The sequence below is a fragment of the Hemiscyllium ocellatum genome, chromosome 29 (genome assembly GCF_020745735.1).
Source record: "Hemiscyllium ocellatum isolate sHemOce1 chromosome 29, sHemOce1.pat.X.cur, whole genome shotgun sequence".
NCBI lineage: Eukaryota > Metazoa > Chordata > Chondrichthyes > Orectolobiformes > Hemiscylliidae > Hemiscyllium > Hemiscyllium ocellatum.
The window spans coordinates 22644190-22670408 of NC_083429.1; the positions used below are offsets into that span (position 1 = coordinate 22644190).

Here is a 26219-nt window from a genome sequence, read left to right on the forward strand (position 1 = left end):
ATCAGCTGGGTACAACTAAAATCCTACCCCAAGTCCTCCCTTTCTACAATGTGCTGACTGAGTTGGTGTGACCCTCCCACCAGTGTTCTAGCTTTTCTTTAGATTAGATTCTCTACAGTATGGAAACAGGCCCTTCGGCCCAACAATCCCACACCATCCCTCTGAAGAGTAACCCACCCAGACTCATTCCCTTATCCCATTTTTAACCCTGGCTAATGCACCTAACACTATGGGCAATTTAGCACTGCCAATTCACCTATCCTGCACATCTTTGGATTGTGGGAGGAAACCCATGCAGATACGGGGAGAACATGTAAACTCCACACAGACAGTTGCCCGAGGCTGAAATCATACCCGGGTCCCTAGTGCTGTGAGGCAGCAGTGCTAACCACTGAGCCACTGGGCCGCTAGGCGGGCTCCTTCACCAACATGCTATTATTCTTTTCAATCATAAAAACAGGAATTGCTGGAAAAACTCAGCAGGTCTGGTAGCATCTGTGGAGAGAGAAAGCAGAAATAATGTCTTGCGTCCAGTGAACTGGAGGCATTCTTCAAATATCAAGATGGTGTCATAGGTGGTGTCAAGCTTCTTGAGTGTTGTTGGAGCTGCACCCATCCAGGTAAGAGGGGAGGATTCCATCCCACTCCTGACTTGTACCACCATCCCCTTTAAGTGCAGGAAACACCAGAGCCTACTTGGTCACTATGGGAGAGAAAAACTACTTCCTGGTCTAACGAGAAGAGTCTCTTATAGTTAACGAGGTAAAGTTTATTGCCTGTTAACAACTAGTTACAGGTTACGTTGATGTGATAGAGATTGTGGCAAAGGCTCTAAGGGGGGCCAACGTTCAGCCTCACTCCTTAGATCAAACTTAGATTCCCTATATTGTGGAAACAGGCCCTTCGGCCCAACAAGTCCACACCGACCCTCTGAAGAGTAACCCACCCAGACCCATTCCCTTACCCTATTATCCTATATTTACCTCTGATGTATGCACCTAACCTACACATCCCTGAACACTATGGACAATTTAGTATGGCCAATTCACCCTGTACATCTTTGGACTGTGGAAGGAAACTGGAGCACTCAGAGGAAACCGAAGCAGACACGGCCTGTGTCTGATGTGGGAGGTCCCTTGGTGGGCCGGCTTTCCTATGAGGGGCCAGTGTTTCAGGCTGAGCGGTTTCTCCCCACGGCTCCCACCCTCACTGGGCTGGACGCGTGTTTTTGTCGGGCACTGGCACCCCTCTGCCCCCGACACGGACTATCTCACACGTGCGAGGGTGAGGCTGAGAAGCTGCAGTTTGCAGAGCCAGTGGTCTGAAATTGAGCGTTGGGGAGCGGGTCTCGGTAACGTGTTCCCTGCATCCTGTCCTTGCTTCTCGAGTAAAGCGGGTGCGGAGGCTCTTGCCATCTCTCTGGTTTCCTTGTGCCTCGACCCTTGGTGTCCATTTCTCTCAGTGCTGTGGCAGACAGGAGTGGGGAGAGGACCCAGGGAGGTGGCTCCCACACTCTCTCTGCGCTCACACACACTGTGTGTGCTCACCCTTCCCTGCAAGGGTGATGCTCTGACTGACCCATCAGTTCCAGCGTGTCTCACTCCTTCCAAATCCTAAACTATTTGCCCAGAAGCCCACCTGACATCATTATTGTCAAGGTGTGCTGCTGACAACCCTTGCCCTGATGGCTGTAAGTTTAAACCAGCTCCATTGGGACAGATGAGTCTCAGGTCGCCCATGCACCTCTTCCCCTGACTCCTTACCTTGAAGACTCGGACACATTCCCTGAGGGTCTCCTGACAGCTGCTCAGTTGGGGGGCTCTCTTTTCAATTTCATCCACGATCCTCTAAAGTTAGGGAGAGAAGAAGGGTCATTGATTATTCAGCGAGTCATAAAGCAGGGAAACAGGCCCTTTCGTCCAACCAGCCTACACTGACCATCTTCCCAAACTCAACTAGTTCTAGCCGCCTGTGCATGGCCTATATCCCTCCAAATCTTTCTTCTTCCAGTGGTCAGCAATAACTCTCCCCAGGCCATATTATTACTGATTCAAAGACAACACTATTACTGCACTAACCTGGAATTGCATTTGATCTGAAGGATCATCTATTTCCCTACAGTCTATATTTTCCATATCCTTTTCCACAGTAAATACTGATGCAAAATACTCATTTAGTATCTCCCCCATTTTCTGCGGCTCCACACAAAGGCCACCTTGCTGATCTTTGAGGGGCCCTATTTTCTCCCTAGTTACCCTTTTGTCCTTAATGTATTTGTAAAAACTTGTACCATCATCCCCTTTAAGTGCAGGAAACACCAGAGTCTACTTGTTCACTATGGGAGAGAAAAACTACTTCCTGGTCTAACTAGAAGAGTCTCTTGTAGTGAACGAGGTAAAGTTTATTGCCTGTTAACAACTAGTTACAGGTTACATTAATGTGATAGAGATTGTGACAGAGACTCTAAGGGGGACCCAATGTTCAGCCTTACTCCTGAGATCGAACTTAGATTCCCTACAGTGTGGAAACAGGCCCTTTGGCCCAACAAGTCCACACCGACCCTCTGAAGAGTAACCTACCCAGACCCATTCCCTTACCCTATTATCCTATATTTACCTCTGATGAATGCTGCTGAAAATGTGTTGCTGGTTAAAGCACAGCAGGTTAGGCAGCATCCAAGGAATAGGAAATTCAACGTTTTGGGCATAAGCCCTCTGATGAATGCACCCAACCTACACATCCCTGAACACTATGGGCAATTTAGTATGGCCAATTCACCCTGCGGACTGTGGAAGGAAACTGGAGCGCTCGGAGGAAACCCAAGCAGACACAGCCTGCGTCTGATGTGGGAGGTCCCTTGGTGGGCCGGCTTTCCTATTAGGGGCCGGTGCTTCAGGGTGAGCGGTTTCTCCCCGCGGCTCCCACCCTCACTGGGCTGGATGCGTGTTTTTGTTTTGGAAAGGATCACAATGCCATGGCAGGGTCGGGCGCTGGCACCCCTCTGCCTTCAACACGGACATTATCACACAGGACAGAATAACAAACTGCATTGTACAGCAATATAATCATCTAGAACCGTGCGACACTAAACAACATCAAACTGATCTGGATCAGCAAAGTGCAAGATGCAGTGCCATATTAATCAAGAACCCAATGTATTTAGGCTGCATTATTTGGATAGAATAGACAGCGCCCACTGCAGTACCATGGTGATCTAGAACAGTTTGTTCCACTGCTGCATTACGCTGACCTATGTTCACCTTTTACACCATGCAATGTCACCCTCATATAGAACAGGCCAACACATAGAATGGCAGGACACTGACCTGGAATAATTTTATGAACAGCACGCTGACATCTCACTTCTTGTTTCTGAATGCAGTCTACCATTCAGTCTACCAGAACAAGATGAGGCCATTCAGCCCTAAAGCCTGTTCTGCAATTCCATTACATCATCGTTGGCCTGAACCTTTACTCCATCAACATACCTTGGTTCCAAGGTCCTTAACTCCCTCTGCCTAATGAAAAGCTAGTAATCCATTTTCTCCTAAACCACAGGTTCAACAGATGATAGGAAAGAGAGTTCTGGAATTCCTATATAACCTTTATATAGAAATATTTTCTGACCTCACCATAACATCAATCCTTCCCTTGGCCTGGACCCCCCCCCCCCCCCCCCCCCAACCAGTGAATGGAATTAGATTAACTCTAACTATCCTATCAAATTCTTCAGCGATTTCAGATAGACCTCCCCTTACGTTTTTACACTGAATACAATCCAAGCTTGGTCGATACAAACTTAACTCTTTAAACCCTAGCATCATCCTTGTGAATCTGCATTGAACCCCATCCAAGGCAATTTCTTCTTCCTGTAGTGGGATGTATAGAACTGAAAGCGCTTCCCTCAGGTGGGGGTCTACCTCACTGTGTACTGCTGTAACATAACTTCCGCCCATTTCTGTCACAGCCCTCTTCAGACAAAAGCCACCAACTATTTAATTCATTTTTCTAACTGGACAGCAGCTTTTGTTGATCCTGAAGAAGGACTCATGCCCGAAACGTCGATTCTCCTGTTCCTTGGATGCTGCCTGACCTGCTGCGCTTTTCCAGCAACACATTTTCAGTTTACATTTGAACCCTGAATTCTCTCTGCTTCTCCACAATTCCCAGTTTCTCATCGTATGGAAAATATTGATCCAAATGCAAAGGGAATGTTTCTCACTTCCACGAGGGAGAATGAGATTCTTTTTTTTATCCTGTGTAGAGTAAATGAAATTGATGGCCCAAGATCAGTAAAATAGATTGGGTTGTTAGGATAATACAGTTGATGCTGTTTATCTGGACTTCCAAAATGTGTTCCAGAAGGTGTTTGACAAAATACCATGGCTTGTTAGCAGATATGAAGCCCATTGGAGGATAGGAACAGCAGTGTAGGAGGTCATGGGTATCATAGGGAATGTCACTGCCTCCAAGTGTAAAGTTCCAGGTGCAAATCCCACTCCGGGGCTTAATGGTCAAAGACAGCGTCAAATAGCATGATCAATTAGGCTGAAGATCCAATCACAAATCATAGTGAACCATGTGGTGAAAGGTTGGCGGTGGCTGAGAGATAAATGACATTCCTGATGAGGAGCTTATGCCTGAAACGTCGACTCTCCTGCTCCTCGGACGCTGCCTGACCTGGTGTGCTTTTCCAGCACCACACTCTTCAACTCTGATCTCCAGCATCTGCAGTCCTCACTTTTTCCATGCTTTACAGATGCATTGTATGATATAAGTTGCAGTAAGACTCTTTCTGTGTTGCAATTTTTCTAATACTCTGTTCTTTTGTTCTCCCTTCCAAAATGAACAACTTTGCATTTTCCCACATGATACTCCATTAGGACTGAGATAAACAGGAATGTCTTCACACCAAGGGAGGTAAGTCTTTGGAATTCTATATCTCAGAGGACAATCACTGAGTATAATCAAGACAGAACTGGATCGATACAAAAGACATTAAGAGATATGGGGATAGTGGGGAGGGCGGTGCTGAGATAGATCAGCCAAGATCTAATTAAATGATAGAGCAGATTCAAGGGGCAGAATGGCCCACTGCCATTCCTGGTTCCATTGATCCACTCCTAAGGTGTATTTGTGGGGAAATCTCCTGATCAGCTGAGGCCTTACAGCAGTATCATCTTTATAAGTAATACACCAGAATATTGATAACATTGAACCTAGCAACAGGACATTACTGAGCGGGTTTCCCAGCACTACTTCTTAAACAACTTGTCTTGTGGAATCAAACAGCACAGGATGAGGCCATTCCACCCATCATGTCTTACCAGTTTTTTTGAAAGAGCTATCCAATTAGTCCCACTCCTCGTGTTCTAAATACAAGGGGAGTATTGCAGACAAATTTGCCCCCAACTCCAACAGAATTCTTGGTTGATGGCAACGACCAATCAGAAACCAGAAAATGTGAGGCGCTGCCCCTTCCAGTCACAAGCTGGTTATCTCCTAGGGAGGCTGTTGATAGCTTCATTTGTCACAGAGTCTTACAGCACAGAAACAGACCCTTCGGTCCAACCAGTCCATGCCAACCACAATCTCAAACTAAACTAGCCCCACCTGCCTGCACTTGGGCCCTTATCCCTCCAAATATTCCTTATTCATGTACTTGTCCAAATGTCTTTTAAATGTTGTCACTGTACCCACATCCACCACTTCCTCGGGAAATTCATTCCACACACAAACAACTCTGTGTTAAAACAAATTGCCCCATGTCTTTTTTAAATCGTTCGCCCCATGTCTTCGTAATCCCCACCCTAGGGAAAAGACACCTACCATTCATCTTATCCATATCCCTCATGCTTTTATAAATCTCTATAAGGTCACCCTTCAACCTCCTACGCTCCAGTAAAAAAAAAGGTCCCAGCTTATCCAGCCTCTCCTTCGAACTCAGACCCTCCATTCCCAGCAGCATCCCGATAACTCCTATCTAAACCGTCTCCAGCTCCAGCCTGCCTTGCAGATCCACCAAGTGTGCAGATCACTGGAGTCCCAAACTGCAGCCACTCCACCCTGCTCAGGAGCGATGAGCTCTCAGACAGCTCAGTTATAATGTGAGGCTGGTAGCTGTACAGCTGTACTGCTGCAGGGTTTTATGTCATACTATTAGAAACAGGAACAGGGGAAGACATATAGGGAGCATAACCAGGAGTAAGCTGTTCATCCCCTGAAGTATATTCCACCTCCCAACTAGATCATGGCAGATTTCAACCTTGACACTATTTTCCCATGTGATCTCCTGATGCCGCGTTACCTTTATTATCGAGTGATCTTTGTCTGGGACATACTGAATAACTGAACCTCCACAACCCTGTGGGAGAGAGAAAGACATACAATCCATGGACTCTGCTCTGTTCTTCACTATATTCCTGATTAGGCTTTACACCAAACTCACTTTTTCAGCTGATCCCCTCAATCCATTTGAATTCAAAAATCTTAGTCTTGAAAATAGTCAATGACTAAGCAGCCACGACCCTCCGGAATGCAACACTCCCAAAATTTACAACCCTTTGAGTGCAGCAATTCCTTCTCATCTCAGTCACAAGCCATTGACTCCTTCTGACAGAGCTTTAGATTCCCAACCAGTGGAAACAGTCTCTCAGCACTCACTCTGTTCTAATGTGAGGTGTTTGTACCTTTTAGAGGGCACTTCTCAAACTGCTGTCAATCAGGTCTGTCTCAGCGCAGGTTAGGATATAGTAGGCCCAGGATTGTTAGTTGGTCAGCAGCAGCAGCGATAATGGTCAGGTACTCCTGTACAGTGATTTATCTTTATTGTTACACCAATGCCTGTATCTTACATCAAAAAGAACAACATAGCCCATCCCTATCCTTCAGAACTTTGTGCATTTCATTTAGGTTCCCTCTCATTCTTCTAAACTCTTGACTATAGAGTGTAGTGCAGGTACTGGACCCAGTGCAGGATTGACAATAGAAATATAAGAGAAAGGGTACATAGCCGAAGAATAGGCATTTAACAATTTCTCACAATTGAGAAATTGTTTTTCTGTTCTTCGCACCAGTGGCGCCAATGAGAGTATACAATGAGACTCCCTGGTTCAAAACAGGGACTAGTCCACCTGATCTGATACACAACTGGGACCTGTACACCTCGTCTGGTTCACAACTGTGACCAGTACACCTGGCCTGGTACACAACTGGGATCAGTACACCTGACCTAGTACACAACTGGGACCTGTACACCTGGCCTGGTACACAACTGGGACCAGTACACCTGACCTAGTACACAACTGGGACCAGTACACCTGGTCTGGTACACAATTGTGACCAGTACACCTGGCCTGGTACACAACTGGGACCAGTACACCTGGCCTGGTACACAACTGGGACCAGTACACCTGGCCTGGTACACAACTGGGACCAGTACATCTGGCCTGGTACACAACTGGGACCAGTACACCTGGTCTGGTACACAACTGGGACCTGTACACCTGGTGTGGTACACAATTGTGACCAGTACACCTGGTCTGGTACACAATTGTGACCAGTACACCTGGTCTGGTACACAACTGGGACCCGTACACCTGGCCTGGTACACAACTGGGACCAATATGAATCTATCTACCTAGCACAAGACTGAGGTCATTTTGTTTCTTTCTGTCCTAGGTACGTGGGCATCGCTGGCTGGCCAGGAATTTTTCTTTTGCCCATCCCTAGTTGCCCCTTGAGAAGGCCGTGGTAAGCTACCTTCTTGAACCACTGCAGTCCACCTGCTGGGGGTTGACCACAATGCCATTAGAGAGGGAATACCAGGATGTTGGTTCAGTGATAGGCGATATCGTCAGGACGGTGAGTGACAGGTGGTGGTGTCCCGATGTATCTGCTGCCCTTATCCTTCAAGATAGAGGAAGTCATGGGTTTGGAAGGTGTTGTTTGAGGAGACTGGGTGAGTTGTTGAAGGCACCTTGCAGATAGAAACCTCTGCTGCTACTGAGCAGCTGTATGTGTCTATCTGGCCTGGTACAGAGACCACCTAGAGACCATGATAATACGAATGTGGAAATAGCCAAAAACGACAGTGATTGTTTCACTAATTCCACACGTTAGTAGTTTCCTGGTTGATGGGATGTTCTTGGTACATTACTGCGCTTTACGTGCGACAGTCCTGTAACAAGGGGACGCCTTTAATTAAACCAGAGTTGTCCATTACTTTGCCAGGTTTTGCTCATACAAAGAGAATCCTCACCTTCTGGTGATTGAGATTTGTGATGATCAGAGACTCATTGTCACATGCAAGGGAATGAACCCATTCCTCAAACCTGCTGGTCCGCATCACCCAGTGATGAAGCTCATCATACGATAATCGATAAGATTCATAACAACCTGCAAAGCTGTTCAGTAACTGCAGCCTGGAATTCAGAACAATGAGTTAGATTGCAAAGATCTGGAGAGACAGTGCAACATAAATCCGCTACAATGATTACTGGACACCAAAGGCAGAGAATAAAAGCCAGGGTTGTAATCCGTGAAATTGAGAAGGTGAGGGATCATTTCACTCCAATGTTCAACACATGAAGTGGGACAGATGGGGTGGGGAGAGAGAGAAATTATTTTGATTGTTAGAAGTGTCTAAGGTGAGGGGCCTCAGTCTAAAAACTGGACCCAGGTCTTTCATCAGTAAACTGAGGAAACATTCTTCTTGCAGAGGTAGATATTTGGAGTTGTCTAAATTCTGCAAATGACTGCAGGTCAGGCTTCCCAAATTACTGTGGTTCTCAAATTGTCAACCCACCCCCCCCCCCCCCCCCCACCGATAGGAGGGAAGGATCGTCATTCACCCGTCCGTCAGTGGTTGCAACACAGTTCATTTGTAATGGACCCTTTCGTTTGCAGATACCTTTACCCCGACCCAAATGAATTTATATTTTAAGACGGAGCCAATTCAACCGCGCTTTCTTGAATTAACAAAAAAGTGGGTTTATTCATTACTAAACTCCAGAATAAATAATGAGAAGGAGAATGATTTGGAGATGCCGGTGTTGGACTGGGATGTACAAAGTTAACAATCACACAGCACCAGGTTATAGTCCAACAGGTTTATTTGGAAGCACACTAGCATTCAGAGCGCCGCTCTATACCACCTGACTATCACCTGATGAAGGAGCGGCGCTCCGAAAGCTAGTGCTTCCAATTAAATCTGTTGGACTATAACCTGGTATTGTGTGATTTTTAACTAGGAATGGGACGTGAGTCTGAATAAATGGAATTGAGTCTGAAAAAAGATAATAATTAAGAAAGAACCAAGATCGATCTCTGAGTCATTTGTGAAGTGTAGTTAATAAAAGCTGTGGCTGTTACAGTTGATGGGAGCATTGACAGTGACAGGTAAGCAGGAAATTTCAAGATGTTTGGTTTTACAGGTTGATTGAAATCCCTTCGCCCTGGTTCCTTTTAATAGTGAGTGGCTAGCTGCATTCAGTGTGAGAGAGAGCATCTACCCTTTCTTTACCTGCAATGCAGGGCTGTTTTCATTGCTGTTTTCAAAGCTCACTAGGTCACTAAGACATCAGGCCAATAACACATACAGACCAGGGTGCATCCACACTATCAACTCCTCTACCTGTGTATTCTTGAAAGAGGGAAACACGAATATGTCGCCTCGCCAAATTATCAGTTTTTCCTATCATCATTTCACAGGCTGAGATCCTCAGAGGGGATTACAGTTCAGGTTGTACCTCTCCCTTTAAAGCTTCCTTTTGACACCTGCAGGCGTGACCTTCTAGAGTTCAGCTCCAAATGGCCACTGGATTTATATCCACAGTCATGTCGGCTGTGTTAGTGTCTTCTAAACAGGACACATTGGAAGTTAAAAGGTTGACACACCCTGTGGTCATGACATGTTCAACCAGTTGTTAATTTTAAATTTGAGATTGATAGATTTTTGTTAGTCAAGGGTTCTCAGCAACATAGGGAAAGGGTGTGCATATTGAGCTAAGTCACAGAATAAGACACTTTGAATTATGGCTTGGGGGGGTGGGGAGTTACATGGGAATTGAGCCAACAAGACTGTAGTTAAGAGCAGACGGGGTTAAAGCACTCAGTTACAGGTGAACAGACCTGAAGCAGTCAGTTACCTTTCACCTTTTTGGAAAGAAAATGCAAACAAACTGCTCCAGAGATTATTTGCATCAGTTCACACTGGCTGCTAAAAATCCCAGTCTCCCTTTCAGGAATAAACGCTGTGGGAACCATTATCATTGTTGCATTCAACAGCAGACAGTACACATATTCAACAAGATTTTCTAGAAGGTTCTGTGCTAGTTCATGAGAAAAACGTCTTGCTACAGAACGCCATGCTCCAGGGACTATGTTTTCTCCTGCCTTACAGGTAACCCTCGAGTCTTGCTGGCACCATACTCTGCCTCTCAGAAACTAGTGTCCTGATTAGAGTGGTGCTGGAAATGCACAGCAGGTCAGGCAGCATCCGAGGAGCAGGAAAATCGACGTTTCGGACAGGAGCTCTTCATCGGGAATGAGGCTGGAAGTCTCAGGGGTGGTGAGATAAATGGGAGGGGGTGAGGCTCAGGAGAAGACAGCTGAGAGTGCAATAGGTGGATGGAGGAAGGGGAAAAGGTGATAGTTCAAAGAGGAGTGTGGAACGGATAGGTGGGAAGGGAGATTGACTGGTGGGACAGGTCATGAAGACAGTGCTGAGCTGGGGTAAGGTGGGGGGAGTGGAAATGAGGAAACTGTTGAAGTCCATATTGATGCCCAGGGGTTGAAGTGTTCCGAGGCGGAAGATGAGGCGTTCTTCCTCCAGGCGTCGGGTGGTGAGGCAGTGGTGATGGAGGAGGCCCAGGAACTGCATGTCCTCTGCAGAGTGGGAGGGGGAGTTCAAATGTTGGGCCACGGGGTGGTGGGGTTGATTGGTGCGGGTGTCCCGGAGATGTTTCTGAAGTGCTGTGTGAGGAGGCGTCCAGTCTTCCCAATGTAGAGGAGACCGCATCGGGAGCAATGGATACAATAAATGACATTGGTGTAAGAGGGATGTGGAAGGCTCCTTTGGGGCCTCGGATGGAGGCGAGGGAGGAGGTGTGGGCACATGTTTCGCACTTCCTGCGGTGGCAGGGGAGGATGCCAGGAGGGGAGGGTGGGTTGTTGGGGGTGGGCGTGGACCTGACCACGGAGTCACGGAGGGAACAGTATTTGCGGAAGGCGGAAAGGGGTGGGGAGGGAAATATATCCCTGGTGGTGGGGTCAGCTTGGAGGTGGCTGAAATGTTGGCAGATGATGCGGTTTATGTGGAGGTAGGGTGTAAGGTGAGGATTAGGGGCGTTCTGTCCTTGTTACGGTTGGAGAGGTAGGGTCTGAGGGCAGAGGTGCGGGATGTGGAGTTGAGATGCATTGGAGGGCATCTTCAACCACATGGGAGGGGAAATTATGGTCTGTAAAGAAGGAGGCCATCTGGTGTGTACTGTGGTGAAACTGGTCCTCCTGGGAGCAGATACGGCGGAGGCGGAGGAATTGGGAATAAGTTTAATTATTGATGCAAATAAACTCTGGAGCAATTTTTTGCATTTTGTTTTCAAAAGAGTGAATTGGGTAGGGTGGGAGGAGGTGAAATCCAGGTAGATGCGGGAGTCGGTGGGTTTGTAAAAATGTCGTTGTTGAGTCGGTCGTCGTTGATGGAGATGGAGAGGTCTAGGTGTCAGAGATGGTCCTTGTGAATTTAAGGTCAGGGTGGAATGAGAAACTGATATAATGTTTCAGATTCAGTGACCATTCTTCAGAACCCCTCTCTTCTCACCCATAACAGTGATAGGGTCACCCTCCTCCTCAACTACAATCCAGCCAGCATCCACATAGAAAGCATCATGAGCTACCATTTCTACCACCACCCAGTTGGATGCCAGCACTCCCTTGCCAGTTTTCTGCAGCGATCATTCCCTCCAGGACACCCTGGCCCACTCCTCCTCCACTCCCAACATCTCCCCACAGCCCCATGACACCTTCCCCAGCCATCACCCCCCCACCGTACTATCCATGGCCCCAGACACACCTTCCAGGTGACGCTGCACTTTACCTGCACCTCACTCAATTCAGTCTACGGTGTTCACTGTCCACAGTGTGGACTCCTCTGTACTGGGGAGACAAAACACAGACTAGGTGACCACTTTGTAGAGCACTTAACTCATTTCCAAAAATGACCCTGTGCTTCCAACTGCCTGCCACTTCAACACCCCACCCTGTCCCCGGCCAACATCCTTGTCTCGGCCTTGCTGCAGTGTTCCAGCACAGCTCAGTACAAGCTGGAAGAATGGGACCTCATTTACTGCTTGGGGACCTTGCAGCCTCACAGACTCAATATCAACTTCAATAAGTTCAGGATCTGAACACCTTCACCCATGTCCTTACCCCCAATCCTACACACCAGGCTTTGTCTTCACATGAGCTGCTACCACACACACAACACACTGTCACCCACTATTGGTCTCCATTAGCAGCTACTCATTCTCCCATGATTAATCATTACCTAGTCCTTTGTCTGACCAACTGTCTTTCTCTCTATCTCCAATCTCCATCTCCACATGGTCGTTTAATTCTTTTCCCTCCTCCAACTCTTCTTTAGTATATATATACAGTACCAACATTTCACTAGCTATAAAAAAAAGAAAAAAATTAATTCTGAAGAAGAGTCACTGGACGCAAAACGTTAACTCTGCTTTCCCCCCACAGATACTGCCCCACCCGCTGAGTTTTTCCAGCAATTTTCTGTTTTTGGTTCCGATTTCCAGTTCTTTGGTTTTTTTGGATCCATTGTTAACTTTGCTGCAACCAACCCAACATGGCTCAGTGGTTAGCACTGCTGCCTCGGAGTGTCAGGGACCTGGGTTCGATTCCCTCCTCGGGCGACTGTCTGTGTGGAGTTTGTACATTCTCCCAGTGTCTGTGTGGGTCCCCTCTGGGTGCTCCAGTTTCCTCCCACAGTCCAAAGATGCGCAGGGTAGGTGAATTGATCATGCTAAATTGCCCGTAGTGTTCAGGGATGTGTAGGCTAGGTGGGTTAGATATGGGAAATGCAGGGTTATGGGGCTAGGGTTGGGAGTGTGTGTCTGGGTGGGCTGCTCATCAGAGGGTTGGTGTGAACACAATGGGCTGAATGGCCTGCTTCCACACCACAGGGATTCTGTGATTCTAAGGCACGGATGTTCAAATAAAGAAGGGCAGTATTTTCTCGGTCCTATACCAGAGGGATTATGGATGTGGGAGGTGCCCCATGAAGGACTGAAACAAATTGGGGGTCCTCACCCCAGGAATTGGTCAAAGCACCTTGGGCTGCTTGCTACAGTAAAGTACAAAGTTGTTGTCAAAGGATATTTCAGGTAAATTTGAAAGGCCTAGGAACAAGAGAAGTTACTTTGGGATGGACATGTTGCAGGATTTACTCATTGAGCCTGGTTACTGGATTAAGCAAACAGCCTATGGGAAATTAGTGACAAAATAATTCCAAATCACCAAACCCAGAGACAGGAGATAGGGAAGACACTGGACAGACCTCACACCCTCACCCATGAATCCCATGTCCTTCAATTTACAAACTGGGTCCATTTCATGACGGGGTGAAGTGGGTCATTTAGTGAAAAGTAAAGGGAAACTTGCATTTGTATATCGTCTTTCACAAAGTACTTTACAGCCGTTAAAATGAAGTCTAGTCACCGTTGTGTTGGGAGCACAGCCAATCTGTACACAGCAAGATCCCACAAATAGCAATCAGAAGAATGGACAGTCAATGTGTTTTTCCGTGTTTTGTTGACGATTAAACTCTGGCTGAGGGTTTAATAGGTGACGGGTTCTTCCAGCCATATTGCCAGGGACCCTCAGACAGTAATCGAGAGACTCACCTCTCCTTGGTGTACATTCTCAGTGACTGGAGTTTGCTGCTTAAGACCTGAATCCTCCCTCTGTCTCTGGCTGTTACCATGTTGTCCACTTTTGCATTATTCTGCTCTGTGCTGCCCTCTGGTGAAAAGTGATGGCTAAAGGTGCCCCGGGATAATTCATAGTTTCGGAATGTCTCCGACTGTCCCTCAGATCCGGCAGACTGACCCCAAAGACTCTGCAACAGGGTAGAGAGCCGGCAAATCTCCCGGTGCTGCTTCTGAAATGAAAGATGATGGGTATGTGTTTGACTTCTCCATCCTCCACCATTCCTTAACCAGGCATCATGGTAGAGAAAGTAAATCACTGGGATCACGGCTGATCAGCAGCATAGGAACAGGTGGAGGCCATTCAGCCACTCGAGACTGTTCCGTCATTCAATGAGATCACGGTGGGTCTGTGGGCCTACTCCAGATACCTGCCATTGGGGCACATCCCTTAATGCCTCTGTTTAACATAAACATCCAAGGCTAATTTTAAATCAACAATTCATCAAACATCTGCTGCAATTTGTAGAAGAAGGGAAGGCAATGGCGGAGTGGTATTGTCACTGCTCTGTTAAATCAGAGATCCAGGGAAAGTTCTGTGGACCTAGGTTCGAATCCTGCCATGGCAGATGGTGGACTTTGAATTCAATACCAATCTGGAATTAAGATTCTAATGATGACCATGCAACAATTGTCAGGGAAAACCCATCTGCTTCACTAATGTCCTTTCGCGGAAGGAAGCTGCTATCCTCGATGTGCTGCCGCTGTGTTGCAGACTACCCAATACATGCTGGCTGAGTCAGTGATGTCCTCATCCCACAGATGAATTAATAAAAGAATTCCAAACATCTACCATCCTTCATGTAAAAGCGCTTCCTAGCATCTCTACTGAAATATCTAGCCCATATTCTCAGACTATGCCCATAGTTTGAGAATCTCCAATCAGTGGAAATAGTTTATATTTCTCTACCCTCTATCAGAATGTCATTGACCTCACTTAACTTCATATGTTGAGTTACCCAAGTAAAAAAATCTATTCATCCCTATTCAGTTCCACTGATCAGAAATTGCAAGCTTTGCATATTGATTTTTTCAATTGCTGCCCTCTGTTTTTATTTGGCTGTGTAGGCTCATTAGAGTGAGAGTGTGGATGTTAAAATCACTTAGAGTGAGAGTACGGGTGTTATATCACTGTCTGAGTGAGAGTACGGGTATTATATCACTGAGTTAGTGTGTCTGTGTTATATCACTATTTCAGTCAGAGCATGTGTGTTATAACACTGCCTGATTGAGGGTACGGGTGTTGTATAACTGTCTGAGTGAGAGTACGGGTGTTATATAACTGTCTGCATGAGAATACAGGTATTATATCACTGTCTGAGTGAGTGCGTGTGTGTTACATCACTGCCTGAGTGAGAGTACGGGTGTTATATCACTGAGTGAATGTGTGTGTTATATCACTGTCTGACTGAGAGTACAGGTATTATATAACTGTCTGCATGGGAATACAGGTGTTATATCACTGTCTGAGTGAGAGTATGGGTATTATATCATTAAGTGAGAGCACGTGATTTTCATCATTGTCTGAGTGAGATTACGGGTGTTATATCACTGTCTGAGTGAGTGCGTGTGTGTTAAATCACCGTATGAGTGAGAGTACGGGTGTTGTGTCACTGCCTGCGTGAGAGTACAGGTGTTATTTCACTATCTGACTGAAAGTATGGGTGTTATATTATTGTCTGAGTGAGAGTACGAGTGTTATTTCGCTGTCTGACTGAGATTATGCATGTTGTATCACTGTCTAAGTGAGAGTACAGGTGTTATATCACTGTCTGAGTGAGAGTATGGGTGTTATGTCACTGTCTGAGTGAGAGTACGGGTGTTATATCATGGCCTGAGTGAGAGAATGGGTTTTATATCACTGTCTGACTGAGAGTATGGGTGTTATATCACTCTCTGTGTGAAAGTATGGGTGTTATGTCACTGTCTGAGTGAGAGTGTGCATGTTATTTCAATGTCTGAGTGAGAGTAGGGGTGTTATACCACGGTCTGAGTGAGAGTGAGTGTGTTATATCACTGTCTGAGTGAGAGTACGGGTGTTATATCACTGTCTGAGTGAGTGCATGTGTGTTATATCATTGTCTGATGAGAGTACGGGTGTTATACAACAGCCTGCGTGTGAGTACAGGCGTTAATATCACTGTCTGAGTGAGAGTATGGGTGTTATATCACTGAGTGCGTGCGTGTGTGTTATATCACTGTCTGAGTGAGAATACAGTTGTTATATAACTGTCTGAATGAGAATATGGGTGTTATATCACTGAGTGAATGTGTTTGTGTTATATCACTATCTGACTGAGAGTACGGGTGTTATATAACTGCCTGCGTGAGAGTACAGGTGTTATGTCACTGTCTGAGTGAGAGTACAGGTATTATATCAGTATCTGAATGAAGGTATGTGTGTTATATCACTGTCTGAGTAAGAGAACAGGTGTTATATCACTGTCTGAGTGAGAGTACGGGTGTTATATCACTGAGTGAGTGCGCGTGTTTTATATCACTGTCTGAGTGAGAGTACGGGTGTTATATCACTGAGTGAGTGCGCGTGTGTTATATCACTGTCTGAGTGAGAGTACGGGTGTTATATCACTGAGTGAGTGCGCGTGTGTTATATCACTGTCTGAGTGAGAGTACGGGTGTTATATCACTGAGTGAGTGCGCGTGTGTTATATCACTGTCTGAGTGAGAGTATGGGTGTTATATCACTGAGTGAGTGCGCGTGTGTTATATCACTGTCTGAGTCAGAGCGTGTGTGTTACATCACTGTCTGAGTGTGAGTAAGGGTGTTATATCACTGTCTGAGTGAGAGTGAGGGTGTTATATCAATGCCTGGGTGAGACAATGGGTTTTATATCACTGTCTGACTGAGAATATGGGTGTTATATCACTGTCTGAGTGAAAGTACGTGTGTTATGTCACTGTCTGAGTGAGATTATGCATGTTATATCACTATCTAAGTGAGAGCTCGGGTGTTATATCACTGTCTGATGGAGAATATGAATGTTATATCACTGAGTGAGTGCATGTGATTATATTACTGTCTGAGTAAGGGTACGGGTGTTATATCACTGTCTGAGTGAGTGCGTGTGTGTTATATCACTCTATGAGTGAGAGTACGGGTGTTGTATCATTGTCAGAATGAGTGAACAGGTGTTATATCACTGTCTGAATGAGAGGATGGGTGTTATATCACTGAGTGAGTGCTTGTGTGTTATATCACTGTTTGAGTGAGAGAATGGGTGTTATATCACTGTCTAAGTGAGTGTGTGTGTTATATCACTGTATGAGTGAGAGTATGGGTGTTATATCACTGAGTGTGTGCATATGTGTTATATCACTGTCTGAATCAAAGCGTGTGTGTTATGTAACTGTCTGAGTGAGAGTATGGGTGTTATATCAATAAGTGAGTGTTTGTGTGTTATACCACTGTCTGACTGAGAGTCAGGGTGTTATGTAACTGTCTGCATGAGAGTACAGGTGTTATATCACTGTGTGAGTGATAGTATGGGTACTATATCACTGAGTGCGTGCGTGTGTGTTATATCACTATCTGATTCTGTTCGCCGAGCTGGAAGTTTTTGTTGCAAACGTTTCGTCCCCGGCTAGGAGACATCATCAGGGCTCTGGAGCCTCCTGCGAAGCGCTTCTTTGATGTTTCTTCCGGTATTTATAGTGGTCTGTCCTTGCCGCTTCCGGGTGTCAGTTTCAGCTGTCCGCTGTAGTGGTTGGTATATTGGGTCCAGGTCGATGTGTTTGTTGATGGAGTTTGTGGATGAATGCCACGCCTCTAGGAATTCCCTGGCTGTTCTCTGTCTGGCTTGCCCTATGATAGTAGTGTTTTCCCAGTCGAATTCATGTTGCTTGTTGTCTGAGTGTGTGGCTACTAGGGATAGCTGGTCGTGTCATTTCGTGGCTAGTTGGTGTTCATGTATGTGGATTGTTAGCTGTCTTCCTGTTTGTCCTATATAGTGTTTTGTGCAGTCCTTGCATGGTATTTTGTAAACTACATTAGTATTGCTCATATTGGGTATTGGCTCCTTTGTTCTAGTAAGTTGTTGTCTGAGCGTGGCTGTTGGTTTGTGTGCCGTTATGAGTCCTAAGGGTCGCAGTAGTCTGGCTGTCAGTTCTGAAACACTCCTGATATATGGTAGTGGTGGCTAGTCCTTTTGGTTGTGGCATGTCCTCGTTCCGTGGTCTATCTCTTAGGCATCTGTTGATAAAGCTGCGCGGGTATCCGTTTTAAAACCGGAAAGTAAAACACCCCCAGATTCTACGGACCACCCAAAGTACACAAACCAGACATCCCACTCAGACCCATAGTATCACTACCAGGGACACCAGCATACAAACTGGCCAAAGAACTACAACAGAAACTGAAACACCTGGTCAGCGGATCCAAACACTCCATACAATCAACACAGGAATTCTTGGACGCCATCAGGAATACGCACATAGACAAAGAAGAAACCATGATCTCATTCGACGTGACGGCACTGTTCACTTCAATTGACAAAACCCTAGCCAGAGAAACAATAGCCAACCTACTGGACATACAGAACAGAAAACAGGAGGCAGAACCTATCAACAAAGACAGCATACTTAAACTACTGGACTTGTGCCTCACTACACACTTTACATTCAACAATCAGATATACGAACAAATCAACGGAACACCCATGGGATCACCAATCTCGGGACTCATAGCAGAGGCAGTTATGCAAAGGTTAGAACAAACAGCCCTACCACAAATTCAACACAAACTCTGGGTCAGATATGTTGATGACACGTTTGTAATCATCAAAAACAGGAAATAGAAAAAACACACCGGATCATCAACGCCACACTCACAGGAATCCGATTCACGAGAGAAGAAGAAAAAGATAGCCAACTCCCATTCCTAGACGTGATAGTACAGAGAACACCGACCGGAGAATTCACCACAAGGGTACACAGGAAAACAACACACACAGACCAAGTCCTAAACTATGAAAGTAACCACCCCAACACACACAAACGAAGCTGCATCAGGACACTATTCAAAAGAGCTACAACACACTGCAGTACACCAGAACTGCGAAAAGAGGAAGAGGAACACCTATACAAGGTATTCGCCAAAAACGGATACCCGCGCAACTTTATCAACAGATGCCTAAGAGATAGACCACGGAACGAGGACATGCCACAACCAAAAGGACTAGCCACACTACCATACATCAGGAACGTTTCAGAACTGACAGCCAGACTACTGCGACCCTTAGGACTCATAACGGCACACAAACCAACAGCCACGCTCAGACAACAACTTACTAGAACAAAGGAGCCAATACCCAACATGAGCAAAACTAATGTAGTTTATAAAATACCATGCAAGGACTGCACAAAACACTATATAGGACAAACAGGAAGACAGCTAACAATCCGCATACATGAACATCAACTAGCCACGAAACGACACGACCAGCTATCCCTAGTAGCCACACACTCAGACAACAAGCAACATGAATTCGACTGGGAAAACACTACTATCATAGGGCAAGCCAGACAGAGAACAGCCAGGGAATTCCTAGAGGCATGGCATTCATCCACAAACTCCATCAACAAACACATCGACCTGGACCCAATATACCAACCACTACAGCAGACAGCTGAAACTGACACCCGGAAGCGGCAAGGACAGACCACTATAAATACCAGAAGAAACATCAAAGAAGCGCTTCGCAGGAGGCTCCAGAGCCCTGATGATGTCTCCTAGCCAGGGGACGAAACGTTTGCAACAAAAACTTCCAGCTCGGCGAACAGAACCACAACAACGAGCACCCGAGCTACAAATCTTCGCACAAACCTTGATCACTGTCTGAGTCAGAGCGTGTGTGTTATATCACTCTCTGAGTGACAGTATGGGTATTATATCACTGAGTGAGTGCGTGTGTGTTATATGACTGTCTGAGTGAGAGTACGGGTATTATATCACTGTCTGAGTGAGAGTACGGGTATTATATCACTGTCTGAGTGAGAGTACGACTGTCTTATCACTGTCTGAGTGAGAGTAGGGGTGTTATATCACTACCTGAATGAGTGTACGAGTGTTATATCACTGTCTGACTGAGATTGTGCACGTTATATCACTGTCTGAGTGAGAGCATGGGTGTTATATCACTGAGTGAGTGCGTGTGTGTTATATGACTGTCTGACTGAGAGCATGGGTGTTATATCACTGTCTGAGAGAGAGTACGGGTGTTATATCACTGAGTGAGTGTGTGTGTGAGCGTGTGTGTTATATCACTGTCTGAGTTAGAGTCAGGGTGTTATATCACTGTCTGAGTGAGAGCTCGTGTGTCATATCGCTGTATGAGTGAGAGCACGGGTGTTATATCATTGTCAGAATGAGTGTACAGGTGTTATATCTCTGTCTGAGTGAGAATATGGGTGTTATATCACTGAGTGAGTGTGTGTGTGTTATATCACTGTCTGACTGAGAGTACGGGTGTTATATAACTCTCTGAGTGACAGTACAGGTGTTATATCACTGTCTGAGTGAAGGTATGGGTATTAAATCACTGAGTGAGTGCGTGTGTGTTATATTACTGTCTGAGTGAGAGTATAGGTGTTATTTCACTGCCTGAGTCAGAGTGTGTGTGTTATATAACTGTCTGATTGAGAGTACGGGTGTTATATCACTGAGTGAATGCCTGTGTATTATATCACTGTCTGACTCAGAGTATGAGTGTTAGATAACTGCGTGAGAGTACAGGTGTTATATTACTGTCTGAGTCAGAGTATGGGTATTATATCACTGAGTGAGTGCATGTGTGTTATATCACTGTCTGAGTGAGAGTATGGGTGTTATATCACTGTCTGAGTGAGAGTACAGGTGTTATGTCACTGTCTGAGTGAAAGTATGGGTATTATATCTCTGAGTGAATGTGTGTGTGTTATATCACTGTCTGAGTGAGAGTACAGGTATTATATAACTGTCTGCATGAGAATACAGGTGTCATATCACTGTCTGAGTGAGAGTATGGGTTTTATATCACTGAGTGAGTGAGTGCGTGTGAGTTATATTACTGTCTGAGTGAGAGTATGGGTGTTATATCACTGTCTGACTGAGATTATGCATGTTATATCACTGTCTGACTGAGAGTATCGGTATTATATCACTATCTGAGTGAGAGTACGGTTGTTATATCACTGTCTGAGTGAGAATATGGGTGTTATATCACTGAGTGAGTGTGTGAGTTATATCACTGTCTGACTGAGAGTATGGGTGTTATATATCACTGTCTGAGTGAGAGTTTGGGTGTTATATCATTGTCTGAGTGAGTGTACGAGTGTCATATCATTGTCTGACTGAGAGTATGGGTGTTATATATCACTGAGGAAAAAGTGAGGTCTGCAGATGCTGGAGATCAGAGCTGAAAATGTGTTGCTGGTTAAAGCGCAGCAGGTCAGGCAGCATCCAAGGAACAGGAAATTCGACGTTTCGGGCATAAGCCCTTCATCATTCATTCCTGATGAAGGGCTTATGCCCGAAACGTCGAATTTAATTGTCTGAGTGAGAGTATGGGTGTCATATCACTGTCTGACTGAGATTATGCATGTTATGTCACTTTGTGAGTGATGTTATATCACTGAGTGTGAGAGTGCATGTGTGTTATATCACTGTCTGAGTGAGAGTACGGATGTTATATCTCCGTCTAAGGGAGAATACGGGTGTTATATCACTGAGAGGGTGCGTGTGTGTTATATCACTGTCTAAGTGAGAGCGTGTGTGTTATATCACTGCCTGAGTGAGAGTATGGATAATATATCACTGAGTGTGCATGTGTGTGTTTTCTCTCTGTCTGAGTCAGAGTGTGGGTGTTATATCACTGTCTGAGTGAGTGTACAGGTGTTATATCACTGTCTGAGTGTGAGTATGAGTGTTATATCACTGAGTGAGTGTGTGTGTTACATCACTGTCTGAGAGTATGAGTTTTATATCACTGTCTGAGTGAGAGTACGGGTGTTATATAACGGTCTGAGTGAGAGTATAGGTATTATATCACTGAGAGAGTGCGTGTGTGTTATATCACTGTCTGAGTGAGAGTACAGGTGTTATATCTCTGTCTAAGGGAGAGTACGGGTTTATATCACGGTCTGAGTGAGAGAATGGGTTTTATATCACTGTCTGACTGATTATGGGTGTTATATCACTGTCTGAGTGAGAGTATGGGTGTTATACCATTGTCTGAGTGAGAGTGTGGGTGTTATATCACTGAGTGAGTGCATGTGTGTTATATCACTGTCTGAGTGAGAGTGTGGGTATTATATCACTGTCTGAGTGAGAGTGTGGGTATTATATCATTGTCAGAATGAGAGTGTGTGTGTTGTATCCCTGTCTGAGTTGCAGAGCAGCCATTGTTTCCTCGGCGTTCATGAGCCCATTTGGGGTTACAACCCCACACCCCAAAAATACATAGCATGTGGCAACAGTGATCTGTTCCAGGAAAAACCAGCTACGGAATAGGCAAATGCATATTCTTCACCTGCCTCATCTGGCTGTAGTCACAGGGAGGACATTGAGAAGGTGGCAGGTGAGCTGAATCTCTCATTCAGTGCACGCCTTCAGTACTGCGGCACTCACTTACTACACTGGCATGGTCGCCTAGTATTTGTATGTAAGATTCTCACCAGAGAATGGTCTGACTCAGAGGCAAGAGCACTACCCAATGAGTCACAAATGAAGGTGCATGAAAGTCAATTACCAGAGGAGGAGCAGACTCAAAACCTTAGAAAGGAAACACCCTCCTTCACTGGAGTAATGCTTTGGATATCAGGGGGATATAAACAGAAGCAAATTCTACTGCTCACCACAAATGTCCTTCTGTACTTGGGAGCGCAGCATTGATCAGTGGGATCTGTGCACAGCTCCAACTCCAGCTGTTTCACCCACTCTGCTACTGACCAAAGGCTTTGAACAGGAGACTGTCCTTTTGCATCAGTGTCACTAGGAAACAGGAGAAAAATTAACATCACAAAACCTATTACAAAGTGATACATTCTTGATTTATGGTCAAATACCCCATTCACTCCTTTTATTTTCATTCACTAAGTTGTCTCAGAAAACTAGATCTGCTCTTTGGAGTTACAGGAATACAGGTTTCACCCCATATTGCAAAGCCTTTGGGTCAGCAAGTTTTATATTCATGCAGAAATATTTAACATTAAAACAGTGTTAAACATAAATCCTATATCATTATTCTGTTCCTAGGAGACTCCCTCTGCTGGTACATATGTATACGGTAGCCTCAAGTGGTCATAATGTATTGTGTCACTATTATCAACACACTACATCTATTGCAATCAAGACTTATGCTGATCAAATCCTATTTTTGTTTTGCCTTAATACTCAGTCATGTTGAATGTCAGCTGTGCCTACGTAGAACTCAAGAATCAACATCAGACCAAGTGTGAAAATATCCAAGTTATCTACAATTGATTAGATCAGATTCCCTACGTGTGGAAACAGACCCTTTGGCCCAACCAGTCTACACTGACCCCCCAAAGAATAACCCACCCAGACCCATTTCCCTCTGACTAATGCACCTAATGCTATGGGCAATTTAGCATGGCCAATTCACCTGACTTGCACATCTTTGGACTGTGGGAGGAAACCAGAGCACACCCACACAGACACAGGGAGAATTTGCAAACTCCACACAAACAGTCACCCAATGCTGGAATTGAACCATGGGGCCCTGGTGCTGTGAGGCAGCAGTGCTAACCACTGAGCCACCGTGCCGCCCTAAAGATTCTCTTTCCTTTCTGTTATCTGTAGTAGACTTCCAGATCTGAAAAATCTGAGGTACATGCCAAACCTCCACACTGGAAGATAACGACAACAAGCACATAGAAGCATCACCACCTTCAAGATCCCTCTGAGGTACACACCATCCTGACTTAGAACTGAATCGCTGTTTCACCACTTTCCTCAGCACAACATCATAGGCCGAAGGGCCTGTTCTGTGCTGTACTTTTCTATGTTCTATGCTCCATCACTGGGCCTCCCTCCCTAAATCAAAATACCTTCATCTCATTGACTGCAGCAGGTTTAAAAAGCACCATCATCTTGAGAGCAAGTCCATGCCCCCACACTGTGGATTTTTGTATCAGCATATCTTACAGCTCAATCATTTCACATAGCTTTGTAATGTCACTTTTGTGCTGCTTGCTGATTGAGAGATCGAACTGAGACAAACCCTTTAATATCTTTTCCAAATATTATTTGTGTGTGTGACCCTTGACAGTAAATAGCATTGGCATATTTGACCGTGGGAGGCATCGTAGTTCAGCATTCTTCTTCCTGACCCTGTTATCTCCAGGTGCATGAGATCCACAGCAACAGTGATCACAAGTGGGACATCTAACTAATTTTCCTGGTTTCCTAACCTATCCTGACAAACAGTAAGATCTTACACAATGTTTCACTTGCTAAATTGCCCATAGTGTTCAGGAATGTGTAGGTCAGATGCATTAGTCAGGGGCAAATGTAGAGTAATGGGGTAGGGGAATGGATCTGAGTGAGTTACTCTTTGGAGGGTCAGTGTGGACTTGTTGGGTCAAATGGCCTGTTCCCACACTATAGGGATTCTATAATACTGACCTCCACACTGGCTGAGAATGACCCTGAGAATTCTTTAGAGAGTGTCTTTGGACAAATAGCTTCCATATTTACATACCCTCTGAACCTTCCTGTCCCTCCATTTCCTTTAATATCCAACAACAGCAAATTAGATCAACCAACCCATTGCTGTGTGACATTCTCTTCATTGTGCTGATGTTAGATCAGATTTCTCAACCGACAATTCACCAGCTTGGTTTTGGGCTCAATCTCTCTCTCCCCATGCACTGGACTCGATCTCTCTCTTCCCCCGCACACTGGGCTTGATCTCTCTCCCCCCGCACTGGGCTCGATCTCTCTCTCCCCACACTGGGCTTGATCTCTCTCCCCCCACACTGGGCTCGATCTCTCTCTCCCTGAACACTGGACTTGATCTCTCTCTCTCTCCCCGCACTGGACCCGACCAATGCAGGGGGAGTGATCAAGCCCAGTGCATGGGGAGAGTGAGATTGAGCCCAGTGCATGGGGAGAGAGAAAGATCGAGCTCAGTGCAGGGGGAGAGAGAGATTGAGCCCAGTGCGTGGGGAGAGAGATCGAACTGAGTGCAGGGGAAGAGATTAAGCCCAGTATGGGGGGGATAGAGATCGAGCCCAGTGCATGGGGAGAGAGAGAGATCGAGCTCAGTGCAGGGGGAGAGAGAGATCGAGCCCAGTGCGTCGGGAGAGAGATTGAACTGAGTGCAGGGGGAGAGATTAAGCCCAGTGTGGGGGGGATAGAGAGATCGAGCCCAGTGCCCAGTGCAGAGGGAGAGAGAGATCGAGCCCAGTGCAGAGGGAGAGAGATCAAGCCTAGTGCAGGGGGAGAGGGAGATTGAACCCAGTGTGGGGGGAGAGAGATCGAGCCCAGTGTGGGGAGAGAGAGATCGAGCCCAGTGCAGGGGGAGAGGGAGATCAAGCCCAGTGCAGGGGGAGAGAGATCAAGCCTAGTGCAGGGGGAGAAGGAGATTGAGCCCAGTGTGGGGAGAGGGAGATCGAGCCCAATGCAGGGGGAGAGTTTGAGCCCTCATGAGGAAAGCTCAGATTGGAGCGACTGCAGACCCATGGCTAACAAAGGCCTGTATTTGGAACTTGAAACTTTCTTTCTATTTACAACTTTACACTGAGAAAAGCTGGAACGTATCTTATTTAGTTATTTTTCTACATTTTACCTGTGATGTTGTCCCTAGGTACCTTTGTCCGTGAGATGGCAATGTGAATGGTGACATGGTAAAGTTTTCACTATATTCCTTTATCCCCGAATTCATGTACAGGTGACAATAAAACCGAACTCTAATTCTGACTTTTGCCCTTAGTGCTTAATTGTATTTCTTTTTTCAAGTGTTTTAAAACTTGCCAGTTACTCTGCATTCCAGATTATCACATGAGAAAATGGACTGGTTGCTGCCCTGATTTCTTTAATTGTTTATTTTAAAGCTGTGGACTTTGCTGACTGACTCTGTTGTGTTAGAAAACAAACCTCTTAATTTATTCTACAAAATGTCCTCCTTATTCCAACTGCCTCTGTTAAGTCTCCCCTCTGTCTTTTCTGCTCTGGAGAGGACAAACCCAGTCTCTCCACAT

General features: G+C 45.6%; 1 protein-coding gene across 2 annotated transcripts in view; it reads right to left on the minus strand.

Annotated features, from left to right (window-relative positions):
• Positions 1–26219, minus strand: part of LOC132829618 (uncharacterized) — a 37421-nt gene that overhangs the window by 7566 nt on the left and 3636 nt on the right. For both annotated transcript variants that reach the window (XM_060846918.1, XM_060846917.1), the window contains exons 3-6: positions 22851–22986; positions 13917–14173; positions 8261–8423; positions 1764–1847 (exon numbers count right to left, since the gene is read on the minus strand). In XM_060846918.1, coding sequence (XP_060702901.1) covers positions 1764–1847; positions 8261–8423; positions 13917–14173; positions 22851–22986 — 640 coding nt within the window. The remainder of the gene's footprint in view (positions 1–1763; positions 1848–8260; positions 8424–13916; positions 14174–22850; positions 22987–26219) is intronic.